The sequence below is a fragment of the Ananas comosus genome, linkage group 8 (genome assembly GCF_001540865.1).
Source record: "Ananas comosus cultivar F153 linkage group 8, ASM154086v1, whole genome shotgun sequence".
Classification (NCBI taxonomy): Eukaryota; Viridiplantae; Streptophyta; class Magnoliopsida; order Poales; family Bromeliaceae; genus Ananas; species Ananas comosus.
In genome coordinates this window covers 10848300-10864267 of record NC_033628.1, presented here as the reverse complement: position 1 = coordinate 10864267, position 15968 = coordinate 10848300, and the positions used below count along the sequence as shown (strand labels likewise).

Here is a 15968-nt window from a genome sequence, read left to right as displayed (position 1 = left end):
TTTTTTATCTATACAATTTCAGATTTGCTCTTTCTCTTTGCATTACTTGATTTACATTGATCCATAAATGCAGAAAGAATTGATAAAGAGATTACATTCACTTATAACCATCAAAGATTCTGCTGCAAATGTACCGAAAAACTGGGAAGCCAGGCGTAGGCTGCAGTTCTTCACTAACTCTCTCTTCATGAAAATGCCTGCTGCTAAGCCAGTTTCTGAGATGTTGTCCTTCAGGTGAGATGCATATCCTAGTTCCTTACTGCTGGTACTTTGGAGGGAAGCTATACCATAGCTTTCTAAGGCTCTTCTGAACTGGCTTGTTCAGCCTGTGACTGGCTCTAGTTACTTAGATTGCGGCACTTTTATTTTATCTTTGTCAATTTCATGTACTCGAGTCTAAGTTTGGGTTTAATTTGAGTCTAGTCATAGCCAATCTGAATTAGACTAGAATTCTAATTCATTTAAAAATCTTTAAATATCCTTTTAGATAAGGGATTTAATTTCTTTAAAAATTTAAATCTGTAGCAGATAGATTTTCTAGCATTATTCAGAGTTGCTTCTGGGAGTCTATAAATAAGACTTTAGACAATATACTTTTAGAAAGGGCTTATGATGAAATTAAATTTGGTGATTCGTGGTCTCACTCTGTGCATAATATCTTCTGCTTCTTTTTGAAAGTAATGGATTGCCTAAATTCTCTGTTGGTCCATGATACCCTTTTTTTCTCTTTCTTTGGCCTTCTCTTACTCTTTTCCCTCTCCTTTTCTTCTAAACATTGTTCTCTAATTTTCTGGAAATTTTCACGAATTTTTCCTGGTTTTTTTTCTATTTTCTGTTATTTTTAAAAAATTTTAAAAAGTTTTAAGAAAATGAAAAATTGCCATACAGAACTCTTTGCCGTCCTGCCTGAGTCTGTATGTCTTGACTCTTGAGCTTTTTTTATATTTTTATTCCTAAATTTAATATAAAATTCATTAAAAGTCTTGAAAAGTCTTAAAAATTCTAAAAATAATTCTAAAAAATGTGATAATTATTCAAAATAAAAAATCCAAAATTCAGTTTTAAATAAATTTTGTGGTCATCACTTGAAAAATAAATTGGATTTCCATTCGCATCACTGCTTATTCTGGCTTTCTTTTGTCAGCTGCCTTCTATGTTTTTTTCTTCACCCCCAGCTCCTCGACCTCTTCTTTTTCTTGATTTTCATCTTCATCTGTTCTTCCAAATTGTTGACTTTTTAAATTTTTTTATCCCTTAAAAGGTTATCATATTCAAGGAGTCTAATTAGGGGCTTGCGGCTAGCATCGATTTATACTACTACTGCTGTCCATGGGTGGCTTCACACATGCACTGTAATGACTGTTGGTGCCTGTTCTCTTGCTCCTTGTTAATGTGGTGAGAAATTGAATGTCTTGGATTCATTAACAAAGTGGGACTGATAAATGAAAATGAGATAAGGACTCAAAGAGTGCTAATGGTTGTCTATTGTTGCCATAGATGGGAGAGCATAAATATGGTGAAGAGTGAAAGGATCTTATTTTATGGGTTTATCTGAGTGACACAGAAAGTGGGTTTTTTTTTTTTTTTTTTTTTTCCCTTTTTTGGACTTGACAACTAGATTTCAATTTGGTACTGTGGAAAAAGAGTGTAGCTACCTATTAGTGGTAGCCTAGTTTTTGTCTTTACATTGTTATGCTTGTCTAAGGTTCTTCTCTTCTAAGGTTCCTCTTGTTGGAAACTGACATACCATAATCTAATTGTTCTTTTTTCCTCTTCTTTTTCTGTTGCGCAGTGTATTTACCCCATACTATTCTGAGATTGTCCTATACAGCGTTGCCGAACTCCAAAAGAAGAATGAGGATGGTATATCCATTTTGTTTTACCTCCAAAAGATATTTCCAGGTATGCTTGTCCTTTCACTTAAATAAGACTTCCAATTGGCAGAATGCAATAATCAGAGTCTTGTTTCCATTTAATTTGTCTATTTATTCATTTATTATTTTTTCTACGGCCTTTCACTTGATAATCAATGAATTGGCCTTCATGATAGTTGGACATATTTTGCCAGTAATTACAACATTAGCCCACTAGTAGGTAGCGTCTGTGTCACAATTTATTGGGTGCATCAGTAATTGGAGGTTAGAGGGAAATTGTTGGCATGTGTGTGTGTGTGTGCGTGCGTGCGCATGCGCGTGCGTGCGTGCATGCGTGTATGTGTATGGCATCTCATTTTTATAGTCTTATGAACTGTTACTTGCTGTAGCTATCATGCATAGCAATCGGCGATGCTGCTATCATGCACTTAATTTAATAGCACTTAATTTAATAGACATTGGACAAGTTTCTTATTTCTTGCTTTGCCGGGGTTCTGTAATTTTGTCGCAATGCTTTGATGTTGTTGGCATGTCAAGGAATTATCTTATCATTTCCTTTTATCTTCATTCTGTGGAATTTCCTGTTGTAGTTGCTTTTGCATGTCGACTACATTGAGCGGAAAAATTTGCAAATAAAGTGATAATATATTTTCCTTGATAAATCTGACTTGGCTGGAATTTGGCTAGATGAGTGGAAGAACTTTCTGTCTCGGATTCGCCGAGATGAAAATGCTCAAGATGCTGAACTTTTTGATAGCCCAAATGACATATTGGAGCTTAGATTTTGGGCTTCTTATCGTGGGCAGACCTTAGCAAGGACTGGTATGTCTTGTTTCTTTCCTATTACTCGGTATTTTTCTTCTGCTTGTTTATTAGTAAACTGTCTTTATTTTATAGCCATTGGTTTTTCAACAAGCACATGTTTCATAGTCTTTTCCTGACTTTTTCTTGATTAGTGGATAATATTTCTCCTTCTGATAATATTTCTCCTTCTGTTACTGCCTATTTCTATACCTATATTGAATAGAAAAAAATGGACTTCATTTGAATTGTATCTATTATGTCTGGAGTCCTGTAAATGAAACACAAAATATTCTAAAAGTATAAACAGCATGATGTGGACCTCAAAATGACGAAAATTCAATGATACACTCTTAGCAGGCTAACAATAATATTTACTCAGGTGTTTGTTTGCTATTTTATTTTGAGAAATGGCAATGTTATCAATTGAGAATAGAAGGCATATGTTTGAACAAAGAGATAATTTTCTGATGGCCAACTAATCAGACCGTCAAAATGATAGAAGTCTAAATTTGGATAACATTGGCATGTGGGGTTCTTCGTTATCTTTTTTTTGGGGGGCATATCTAACATTTTTTTTCTGCTTTTCAAAACATACAGTTCGTGGAATGATGTACTACAGGAAAGCACTTATACTCCAGAATTATTTGGAGAGGATTACATCCGAAGGTATGCACATTTTTTATTGTAATTGCTTGAAAATGTTGTTGTCCTGATTTCGCTTATGCATTTGTAGATCCGGAAGCTGCATTTGCGGTGCCCAATTCAACTGAAATGCAGGGTTTTGAATTGTCTCCTGAAGCTCGTGCACAGGCTGATCTTAAGTTTACATATGTTGTCACATGTCAAATATATGGCAGACAGAAGATAGAAGGGAAGCCTGAAGCTGCAGACATTGCATTATTGATGCAGCGGTAGGTGAATAGCTATTGGTCTTTAAATAGAAGTGAGGAATTAACAATTATTTTTTGCTCTGTTTCTCTTTTATTACCAATAATTTAGTCTTGTTTGACTTAAATCCTACTTTTTCTAGCAATGAAGCTCTCAGAATTGCATACATTGATGATGTTGAGATCATTAAGAATGGTAAACCTAGCACAGAATATTATTCAAAACTCGTCAAAGCTGACATTCATGGAAAGGATAAGGTCAGCCTTCTCCATCAGATCTTCTTTCATTTAATTTCTTTGTAATTCTTTTCATTTCTTACTTTTCTGTAGTGCTGCTTAGAACTTAAAAAGGAATTCCCTGAATGTCTTGTTCTGCAATTCTGAACAACCTTCTTTAAGTTCTATATTGTAATTTGGTGTTGAATCCGAACTACTTTCTTTCAGCTTTGAGCCATTAATCTAATATTTTCAGTTTTTTTAACATTGGTTATTTGGTAGGAAGCTCTCAACTGTATATGTTGGATGGTTGAGGATATGCTATCTTTCTAGATGATCTGTTGCTTTTATTGTACAAATGATGACAAAATTGTTGGCTTAAATCAGGCCATTGTATATTGATTCTCTCTGAACAGTTTTGCTGCTAGTACTTTAATGAGAAAAATCTGCATCTTGCTTTATGGCTATTTAAGGTTTACATGCATTCATATTAGTTGGGAGATTTCCTACGATGCTTCCTCCATTGGACCTGGACAGAAACTATTGGAAATAAATTCTTGTCTAGTGTGGTAGGTGTCGGGAGCATTTATCACTCATTGGAGAACAGATGGAGCTGTTCGAAAAGGGTTATAGTGGACTAATGTGGTCTCCTTAAGATGTTTGATAGTTGAATAGTTGAATAGTATTTTGTTGCATCAAACTGCTTTTAGATTGAGAACATTGATAGGAATTCGCAAGCTTATGGTATTCTATATCTTTAGAACTAGATATCATCTTCCCAGTTTCATTACCTTGATAAAGTCTATTTTGCAAATGCTATTTGCATTCCACAGAAAGTTACATTGGCTTTAAATTCGAACAGCTGCATGTAGAAAAAATGCATTCAGTTGATTTGATATCTAATGATATGACATTCAGCTTTTCGGAAGATATATTTAACCCCCTCAACTACGGGCCAATTTGAAATACGCTCACTAACTTTTGTTTTTTTCATAATTGATGCCCACTCAACTTTTTAATCATTTTGATCTGAGTTGTTTTCCTAAACAAATATGTTATTCTTTAAATCTAATGGCTCTATTAGGTATAAATCTTTCAAGTTAACAAATTTCATAGTTCCATCAGTTGAAAAAGCATTAGAACAGTTAATTCTAATAGAATCACAATTAAATCTATCAAAATCCCCAATTTAGCTAATTAAATCAAAGAATTAAAAGTTGGGTAGTTGTCAATTCAAAGAAAAGTATTTGAGGGCTCTATTTCAAAATAGCCTGTGGTTCGGGTGGTCCTGTGCATTTTTATTAAATTTTAATACTATTAAAAAGTACTGCTCTTTGCAATAACCAGCCAATGGTGATTAGTGAAAGGTCAATTGGATATTCGTTCTGTATGGACATATTTTATGCACACTAGGATGCTCCTTTTCACTTAATTCCTTCGTAAAATTCAAGATCTGAGTTTCAAATCCTCAATTGTCTCTGCTTATCTATTTAAGGTTCTTAAGGTGAGTTCAGTAAGGAATTAGGAAATTGTGGTGCTCTTTTCTATGACATTTCCAAGAATATATGCTTGAATATTCTTGCATTGTTTGATATACAGCTTGGTTTTAATTGATCTTGGTTCTGTGTAATAACTACTTTCCATCAAGTGCAAGCAACTACTCCTGCATAATGTTATCGGTTTTGATGATTTTGATCTTCATTAGTCCAAATTTTCAGGAGATTTATTCTATAAAGTTACCTGGGAATCCAAAACTTGGTGAAGGTAAACCAGAAAACCAAAACCATGCAGTGGTTTTTACTCGAGGAAATGCTGTCCAGACCATTGATATGAATCAAGTAAGTAATTATTATTATATTTTGCCCATCTTATTTGTGCAACAATGATCTTAGTCTGTTTACTGTTTATCACTAAGATTTACAAATTCAAAGTCACAGTGTAAGGACTTGTTTAAGATTCTGAAGCAGTTCTATTCAGCACTGACTAACTGATTACTAGCAATGTTTTTATATATATATTCTATGTTAGTAAATTTATCTGTGTGCAACGATGATACTTATTGTCTGGTTGGTAGCTTTTTGCTCGCTGATTAGAAGATAGTGACTATACCTAAATTGGCACGAGTAATGTTGCTTGAATTTTCTAATTACTTGAAATAACTAACTAGCTATATTAATTGTTGAACAATCTCCTCATTAGTAATACGCATTTATTCAGCATACTGCAAGGCAAGCTGAGGAATTTAGGAACGTGCTAGAAATGAAGTAATTTTCTAGTAAGCAAGTTTTATTCATTGTATTTTGTTATTTTGATTTTCTTTTAAGCAAGTTTGGTCTATCTCACCATGAAATACCTGTGACTGGAAGTGTTCTACTCTATCATTACCTGTAAATGCCTTTACTAATCTGGAAGATGGACTGCCGTCTCATGAGTCATGACTGTTGAAATATCATTTTAGTGGCCTTAGTAGTAAAACCTTACGACTGTTTCTTTCTGTGCTCAATTAAATGGCCAAATGTGAAGATGCATTTAATTAGTAAATGCATGGAAAGTATATTATAAAATTCAAGCATTCTTTTGCGGTTACAATCAAAATGTAGAAAAATAGATTGTCAATCAAAAGCAGTTTAATTCTGTTTATTAATTCGTTTGAGTTCATTGGCTTGAAGGATAACTATTTTGAAGAAGCATTGAAAATGAGGAATCTTCTTGAGGAGTTCCACAGTAACAAATATGGTATTCGTAAGCCCACAATCCTGGGTGTCAGAGAACATGTCTTCACTGGAAGGTGTTGTTTATTAACTACCTAAATCATTGCCTTTGTAATGCTAAATGCCAGCTCAGTTTGGCTTAAGTTCTCCTTTTCATATACTGCACAGTGTTTCGTCTTTGGCTGCATTTATGTCAAATCAGGAAACTAGTTTTGTAACTCTAGGCCAGCGTGTTCTTGCCAACCCATTAAAGTAAGTGTCTTGTCTTGTTTGTTTATTTCATTGACTGATTATCTTTGTTATTATTCCCCACTTCTCATATTTCGATACAACTGCTTTATGTTCAGAGTGCGTATGCATTATGGGCATCCAGATGTTTTTGATAGAGTTTTTCATATAACAAGAGGTGGTATCAGTAAAGCATCACGCATCATAAATATTAGTGAAGATATCTTTGCAGGTTGGTTCTTTGACCAACTTTTATCAGAGTTTTGCTCTACTTTGTTTAAATGTTGTATTCTATATCTTTTAAATTTAGCTTCCCTGTGTTTCTCTTTCTATTATTCCTCAATGGAGAGTAGTGGCAAGATGTACTGTTCTAACTGAGAGTAGAATTGAAATATTATGTTTGTGATACTTTCTTGTCGTCTCATTCAGTGTGGTTTGGTTGTATCTTGATTTTCCTCTCTGAGACTTCTGTCTCTGTTTTTTCTTAACATTCACAGTCGATTTTTCTTTAGTTGACCATTGGATTTTATTAACCTTTTCTCTTTGTGGACAAGATAGCTATATTCAGTTAGGTTTTAGTAATTGCTAAAGTTCAGATTAGTTTTTCTTGCATATGAGTCCTCTTCTTTTTTTTTCAAAATTGTTGAAAAAAAACTCATACATAATCAGCATTTGACTGGCTTGTAATATTCTGGGATATTTTGTTGTGGAAATGTAATATGTAAGTTGGGATAACTGAGTTAAAGTTTACATTGTTTTTATTTCCTAATTTTGGTAATACCTTTCTGGTTGCAGGTTTCAATTCAACGTTACGGCAAGGCAACATTACTCATCACGAGTACATTCAGGTAGTTTGTATATTGTACTTCTTCCTTCCTGTGGTGTGGATTTTAATTGTTATTGCATTTGCAGGTTGGAAAAGGAAGAGATGTTGGGCTTAATCAGATTGCATTATTTGAAGGGAAAGTTGCAGGGGGAAATGGTGAACAAGTTCTCAGTAGAGATGTTTACAGACTTGGACAGCTCTTTGATTTTTTCCGAATGATGTCTTTCTATATTACAACTGTTGGATTCTACTTTTGCACCATGGTATGTGTGTCTGTATATTCAGGAAATTTTCTGACATTGTGTGATTGCTATTCTAGTTACCTATTGGGGGGTTGATTGTTTTTATCTCATTCTGAAATGGAGAATTTGATAGTTCTAGTTGCAGATATTTGCAATTATTGTTATATACTCATATTCAAATGGAGACTTGAGTTCTGAGAGTCTGTATTCCAAATATACAAAGCAAAAATTTCTTATATATCATGATCGAAGCTGCCCTTGTCATTTTATTCAGAAATCCTAAAATAGCATAAGTGAATCCTGTCTCCTAGTTTCACTTGCATAATCTATTTTGTTCATTAAAGGATGTACAAGCCTGGTATTGGATACTGCTATAATTTCTATTTCTGTCCCTTGCTTTAGAGACAGTTTTTATTTTATATGAAGCCAGCCAACACACTGCAGTTTCATCTTTTTGATTGTCTTTTCTTAGAATGCTCAGGGAGCGTTATCTATCACTTGCTTAGTTTATGAAGATCATTTATATTGTTCTGCTTGCAGCTGACCGTGCTGACTGTTTACTTCTTTCTCTATGGAAAAACCTATTTGGTAAGTTCGTTTGGCCTACCTACCTCTGTTTAGAGCCTTTATTTTGCATCATAATGATGAAGCACCACAGTAGAATTCATTAATCTCAAGCATTTGAGACTGTTAACGAGATTGTCTTTTTTAGTTGTGTTCATATTGTCATCTGTAATAACCCTATTTTTCTTTGTTTGATAGGTTTTCCTTTAATATACCTTGTATTTTCATATTGTCATCTGTTAATGAGAATTCATTAATCTCTCGACTCTTTTTTGTTTTCCTCTTTCCTTGCTTTGTTAATTAAATTTATTTGTGAATTGCTTTCATCCTTGTGGGAAATCGATTCTGGAAAAGTTCTGCCACTGCCTACTTGATACTTGTAAGTCAATGTCAAACAGTTTGGCCCCTACATAAGAAGCAAGTAATCAAGACACTGCAATAATGTAACAATCTCAAAATTTTACAGAGACGGGGGTGGCTGTGTTTGCAAATTGCAACATGGAAATCAATGTCCCACAGTTTTGTATATTATGCACCTTTGTTTTAGTGAATAAATCATAGTTAAAAGTCAAGCCATGTCAAGACTCGTGTTGCATAATGTCCTGGGAGAAAATTGTGAAAATTATATTGTATGTTTTGGCATATGATGGATGCCAATCATGCCATTAGGTATGATGTAATGTTTTTACGTTCCTGGGGTAATCAGCTGCTCTTTCTGTTTTCAGTTCGTCATATATTCTCACTTCTATAGAGTGCATAGTTTCTCATGTTTCTACAATGTTGACTGGTTATTTAAACCTCTTGCTATGTGCACACATTCTCTCCATTTTCATCATGTGGCTGCCTTAGTTTTGTAATTGATTATAGTGATTACCTAAAACTTCATTGCATTGTAGATATCTCAAATTTATTTGTTAATTATGGCTTTTTATGTCTACATATCCTTTTAGAAGGTCAGTTTTGATATCTTCTAATATTTTTGCTCTGAAAATACTTGTGCTGTTTTACCTGCTTATGCATGCTATATGAAAAGAGTTGCAAGAATAAGCTGTCCAACTGTATGTGTTTGATATTCAGGCATTATCTGGTGTTGGTGCATCAATTCAAGATAGAGCTGATATATTGCAGAACACTGCCCTGGATGCTGCTCTGAATACCCAATTTCTATTCCAGATTGGTGTATTTACTGCCGTTCCTATGATTTTGGGTTTCATCCTGGAATTTGGTTTTCTTACGGTATAGATTCTCGACTACTAGTATCACTGCTACAACCTGATATTAGACTATCTCCTCTGGTTGATGAATGAATTCTGATATGTGTAAACTGTAAAGCCGCCATCATTTTACGTGCTACATCTGTACATTCACTATTGTGCATTGTTATGGAAGACTAATGGCAATTGATTTTAATCTGGATATGAAAATATTCCCTCATTTGATTCAAAGACTATTTAAACATTGTTTTGGATGGCCATTTTCATGAAATTGTAGGTGTGAAGGTGTTATACATACTATACCCGACCTTTTTGCTCATCCAATCTCACAAATGTGATGTAATCATGGGAATAGGATTTCCCTTGTATCTCATTGAAATTCATTTTGGGCATTAAGTGTTGTATAAATTCCTTCTAAACTAAGAAGACCCGTAATTCATTATTCAATATTGAACGCGTGCCATATCATCTTATGTTGCAAGGTTGCTTTTAAACATAGTATGTCTTTTACATTTTTAATAATTTGTTGCTTCATAGGGAATGATTTGTTAAATATTAAAATTATAAAGAAGAATTTGACAACTTACTAGGGGAAGCAAATAGGCTAAAAAAGTGAGAATCTGAGGGAATGCATCCATACTTGTTCTGCTATTTCCTTTAGTTTTTTATCCACTGATGTTTATAACGTATGCAAGTTTTTTCATTTGCTATGTATCCTGCTTTTCTTCTTGCGTGTGCAGGCTGTGATCAACTTCACGACGATGCAGCTGCAGCTTTGTTCTGTTTTTTTCACTTTCTCTCTTGGAACTAGAACGCATTACTTTGGTCGGACGATACTCCATGGGGGTGCAAAGGCATGATTCTTCCACCCTCAGTGACTTTTAACTCACTGAAGTATTTTTAGGATTATTGCTGAATGTTTTCATCATTCCACTTACAGTATAGGGCAACTGGAAGGGGTTTTGTGGTCCGTCATATCAAATTTTCAGAGAATTACAGGCTTTACTCACGGAGCCATTTTGTCAAGGGGTTTGTTCGGACTCCCTGTCTTCCTAAAGTGGCTTATGCAACCATGCTACTCTAAATACTGATACTAGGTTTCCATGTATCTGCAGATTGGAGGTTGTGCTTCTGTTGATGGTATTTCTTGCATATGGTTACAACAATGGTGGAGCTGTAGGTTACATCTTACTTTCAGTTAGTAGCTGGTTCATGGCAATCTCGTGGCTTTTTGCTCCCTACATTTTTAATCCATCTGGGTTTGAATGGCAAAAGTTAGCATCCTTCTGCCTCTTTGCAGTATGTCATTAGTACAATACAGAGTTCCCCACTTTTTGTTAGGTATATCTATTGCTTTTCCTCTCAGGACGGTGGAGGATTTCAGAGACTGGACAAATTGGCTTTTCTATAGAGGTGGAATTGGAGTTAAGGGGGAAGAAAGCTGGGAGGCTTGGTGGGACGAGGAATTGGTACGTGTACTGTTTTCGTAAAATTGAAATTGTATCCATGCTTGCTTCACTGTGAGGCAGATAACCAGATACTATGGATAATCGTCCTTTTCAGATCAGAGAATTAATGAAATGTTGGAATCTGATGATTGAGAGAATTTTGGTTTTTAAATCATCATCACATGAGGGAGTTGTATATAGTATGTGCTAGGGCCCTTTGGTTGATGGATTGCATCTTATACTGCTGCATAAATATTCTTAGTGAACATTTTAGAGTAGCTGTTTCATAATCTGAAGGCAAATCCAGTTAAAGTCAAATTCTGGTTCTACGGCGCTTTGTTGATCTTTGAAAGTGTATATTTATGTCTGGTGTATGATTGTACAAAGTATAAGAATCTGAGTAGTCTACCTATTCATGTCATATTCTACCAACCAGCATGTGCATTTTGTAACTTAATTAGTTTGCCTAGCAAGTTGCAAACGACACTAATTATTACTCTTCACTAATTATTACTCTTACCTCTAATTGGACATGAAAGCTTTGTGGGTTTGCAACTTTTATTTAAGGGCGGGCAAGAGATGGAATACATATGGCAACATGCATTTCTAATTGATATTGTATGAATAATAACATGCAAAATGATACATAACAAGAATCGATATTTGATTGTTTCGTTTTCTTGTTGGATTGACAAAATACTTTTGGTCAGTTATTAACTTTGTTGCTTTGTCAATCATGAGATATTTTTAGATTTCACCTCTGCGCTGTTTGACGCAATATCTGATGCCCCTCGCTTTCTCTGTACTGAAGTCTGGACTACAATTTGTAACTTTATATTTATAATAGTTTTGTAAATTTACATTAGTAGTCTAATACTGTTTTCATTTCTCTCAAATGTTAACCAGTAGCTTGTTGGTTCAGCCAATTCACTGGTAACTTAAATTCTTGGTTCATCATTCAATTGCGTACTTTCACTTTTTGGTACTAAACCTCGTGGGGTGGCCTAGTAGTTGCTGCAATTGCGAACTGCTTTAACTGTGCTTTTAGCACTTTTTCCCTTTCATATTGTAAGTCTTTGTGCTGCTATGTATTTAAATTTAACCGATATTTTTGTTTGTACAATAGTTTCTGCATATATTTGTCCCTTGTCATCTTTCATTTTTCTACGGCACTTTCCAGCACGTGATTTCATGCAGGCTCTATGTTTGAAAGGCTTTTTCATTTTAGTGTGTCATTAAACTTTGGGCAAGAATATGACCTAGATCAAATCACATTTGTGTAACTTTTAAACTCATTCATGATTTAGGCATGCCTTTGTTTCCTATTAGAAATCGCATTTCCTTTGCTTAACATTTGCATACGCAGGTTCATATTCATACCCTCCGAGGGAGGATATTAGAGACTATTTTGAGCTTCAGGTTCTTTATCTTTCAATATGGCATTGTGTACAAGTTGAACGCAAGTGAACATAATACATCATTGGCGGTACGACGTACTTTTCCTTTAATATTCTGAATATGGCTCTTTTTATTTGGTGAATACATGATGCATCTATACCTTTTATTTGATGAATACATAATGCATCAATACCTTTTTATGCTGCAAGCGCACTACTGATTATGCCTGTGCTATCTGCAATTGTTCAAATAACTTAACGGTATCTTCTCCTTATCTTTTGTCTTCTGATGGCATTGTTATCAAATCCAAATATATTAAATCCGGCATAAGATTTAATATTATTTTTCCAAACGGCATGGAATAAGATTCAAATTTTCTACGAATTTTCTTGAAATAAGATTATGAGAAAATTGGTGATTAATTTGTACTCGACAAGGAATACCATTAAATCTCTTAGCAGTTTGGAAAAAAGAAGTAGAATTCATATTTTGTGAAAGTGTATTTTGAACAGATTGAGGTGTAACAGGAGACAAGGATGGGGCGAAAGTTGCAGATGTTATGGAGGAGCCGTAGGTGGTGGAGGTTTAGAATGAATTAGGGTTTCAAGGAGTTATTTGATTTTAGCAAATTGTTGATTATTCGCGGCTTGAAGAGATTTCAAATCAGTTTCTTACTTTTCAAAACGAGTGTTCGTAGGAAGCTTAAATTCTTCATACATTGAACTAAGTTCTGTGTTTGTCGGCATTTGAAAATTAATTTATTGATCAACTCTGGTTTTGTTACCAAAACTGATGGACAAATTAGAAAAATCCTTATCTATCTTGCAAGTGATGAGGTTAAAATCAATTTCAAACCAAATTTTTAATTTTTTCAAAAAAATTAAAATGAATTTTCAGATTTTTTTAAATTTATAAATATAATAAACTTTTTAATCAATTTTCGTAAAAAAAAGAAAATAAATCCAAAAGCAGTACACCTCTTAAGGAAAAAGGTTCTGATAAATATATATTTTTTTAAAAAAAATTAAGAGAAAATTGAAGAAAGTAGCCAATAATAGGAAAAGGTAATTTTAAAAGAAGGATAAGAGAGAATTAGATAAAAAGAGAAAAGAAGAGAAAGTTGAACCTTTTAGGAAGAATTTTGCCGGCGCACACGGCAAGAGAGGAGAAGAGAAGACGATACTGTGACCACAGTCAAAACACGAAGCCCAAATTTTATTCCATCATAAATTGTCTCTAAATTACAGGCATGGGCTATATTTATTACCTTCAAAGTATAATCCTAATTTAATTCGAATTTCATTATTTTAGGGATCTTTTCTAATTTGAATATATCTATCAAAATACTAAATTATATCCCTAATTTTTAGATATTTATTCCATATGATAAAATCCTAAAAAATATCTTTAAAACCGAGTAAAATAAATTAACAAACAAAATAATTCCGAAAATTAGAAAAAATAATTAAAACCTAAACGATTCAATGAACCCTAATGCAAAATTGACGCAAATAAATAAGGGCCGACTCAACCGAACCCTCTTTGAATCTGGTTCCATATCAGTAGTTATCCCAACTAGTCCGCGAGCCCTGGTTGGTGTTTATTTCTGTCAGTGTAGGGCCAACTTTCCTTTGTGGATGGAAGTTTGTTAATGACCTGCATTCTTCTTACATATCCAGCAGCATTCTTCCCTTCTTAGCTTCTTTTTCCATTCTCTTTCTCCTTGGAGTATTTAACATCCTTCTAGGTTGCATCAGTATACTCGCCTCTAAGTACCACTTTTTGGATGTCAATTGCAATGCTATTGAATAAATGGTTATAACGGACACTAAGATACCTTTTTTTTTTCCTTGTTCCAAAAGTACTTTGAATTGTAGTGTTCTTGCCGGTCATTGCTTGACACGGTACGGCGTAGGCACACTTGCGTGCCGATGGGCACGCACAGTCTCCTAGTGGCACGTTTTGGCAAGGTCTTATTTTAGTTCTTTTTAATCCAATAATGCTTTATAATGTTATTTTGAAAGTTTTAGGGTAATAATTATTAATTTTGGCCATGTATTGATTTGTCTCATCTATAATAGCTTACTACACTTATTTGTTAACAACTTAATATAGTGGTAGTCCTTTTTATATGTGAAGTAAAATATAACTATAGCATATAGAGAACATTATTTAATCTTTAAATTGTAATGAAAATTTGCAAGTTCCATCTATATAGATTCGATGAGGGACCGTATGATGGCTACGCTAACTATAATTGGACTGCAAGTGGCGCCTATGATTCCTTTTCATTTAATTTTTTTAAAAAACTATTTACGAAAAAAAATATTAAGAATTTTTTTTTCTAAAAATTTTGAAAAAATTGTAAGAGCTATTCATGAAAATTTAATAGTAAACTATATGATTGATAAATTAAGCAAGTTTACGATAAAATTTGATTTTTAAATTTTTTTAATTTATCTTTAGTTTTTTGGAATTTAAAAAATTATAAAATACAAATTAGAGAAAATTATTTTTTTCTTAAAACGAATTTGCAATATTCATCCAAGAAAGTTAGTTTATATCAAAACTTTTAGGAAAAATTATGAGATCTATTTATGAAAATGAAAATTTAACAATAAATCATATACCAAATAGTCAAGCAAATTTAAATATCAATTGCGTAAATTTAGTTTTTGATTTTACTAAAATTTTTTTGTTTCTAAATCCAATAATAGAATTTTGAAGTTCAAAATATCGTAAATTTCATACAAAATGCTATACCCATCCAAGAAAATTAAAAATCAGACCATGTAATTAGTAAATCAAGTGGATCTATTTTTAGACTTGTTAAATTGTAAATCAAGGATTTAAGTACCGTGGCATGGGATCGAGCTATAAACTTGCTGGCACAGTTCGGCGCGGTGCGTGCTGGGCTGTATCGTTGCTTGCCGGTCACAAAAAATACGCGTGCCGACACATAATGATATGAGAAAGTTATTTTCTTCAGCAACAAAATTTTCTAGTTGCTTACTGTGTATCTTTATAAAATCTTTTGAACTTTATTGGAAAAATTACTTATTAATTTAAAGTAAAAAAGGTTTTGAAATGTGCCATCAATACGGAGGCTGTATTGTGCCGGTATCTTATTGGCACTGTATGGTACGGTAGATACAGCCCGTGTCGATGGGTACTTAAATCCTTGTTGTAAATTAAAATTTGTATAATTTCATATTTCTTGACAAAAGGTACAAGTTAAATATATTCAAAATGTATGGAAAAATATTTAAGCTGTAAATTTTGACTTACCTAATTAGTAGATTTGTCGGTTTTGTTATTTCTTTTCCTTTTATTTTAAGATCGAAGTGATCAAAGAAAAAAAAAGGATGAATTGAAAGAAGAAATTAGAGAAATTATTATTAGAAAACAAGGGAGGAACAAATAGAAAGGAAAAAATATAGAGAAGTGAGAAGAAAGGGAGAAAGAGAGTAGAAGAGAAGAAAATTTACAAGTGAAGTGAAGTGAAGAGAGGGATGAAAGTCTATGGGAGAAAAAAAAGGGGAAACAGTGTGTGCCT

The 15968-nt window shown here is 33.5% G+C and overlaps 1 protein-coding gene across 4 annotated transcripts in view; it reads left to right on the top strand.

The window, feature by feature from the left end:
• LOC109713568 (callose synthase 9) overlaps positions 1-15968 on the top strand; it is a 47392-nt gene that overhangs the window by 28308 nt on the left and 3116 nt on the right. For all 4 annotated transcript variants that reach the window (XM_020237684.1, XM_020237686.1, XM_020237685.1 and 1 more), the window contains 19 exons: positions 74-234; positions 1793-1902; positions 2562-2696; positions 3276-3344; positions 3412-3589; positions 3709-3823; positions 5500-5619; positions 6451-6569; positions 6661-6744; positions 6840-6952; positions 7516-7568; positions 7633-7809; positions 8329-8376; positions 9430-9588; positions 10307-10420; positions 10507-10595; positions 10682-10840; positions 10933-11035; positions 12381-12500. In XM_020237684.1, coding sequence (XP_020093273.1) covers positions 74-234; positions 1793-1902; positions 2562-2696; positions 3276-3344; positions 3412-3589; positions 3709-3823; positions 5500-5619; positions 6451-6569; positions 6661-6744; positions 6840-6952; positions 7516-7568; positions 7633-7809; positions 8329-8376; positions 9430-9588; positions 10307-10420; positions 10507-10595; positions 10682-10840; positions 10933-11035; positions 12381-12500 — 2226 coding nt within the window. The remainder of the gene's footprint in view (positions 1-73; positions 235-1792; positions 1903-2561; positions 2697-3275; positions 3345-3411; positions 3590-3708; positions 3824-5499; positions 5620-6450; positions 6570-6660; positions 6745-6839; positions 6953-7515; positions 7569-7632; positions 7810-8328; positions 8377-9429; positions 9589-10306; positions 10421-10506; positions 10596-10681; positions 10841-10932; positions 11036-12380; positions 12501-15968) is intronic.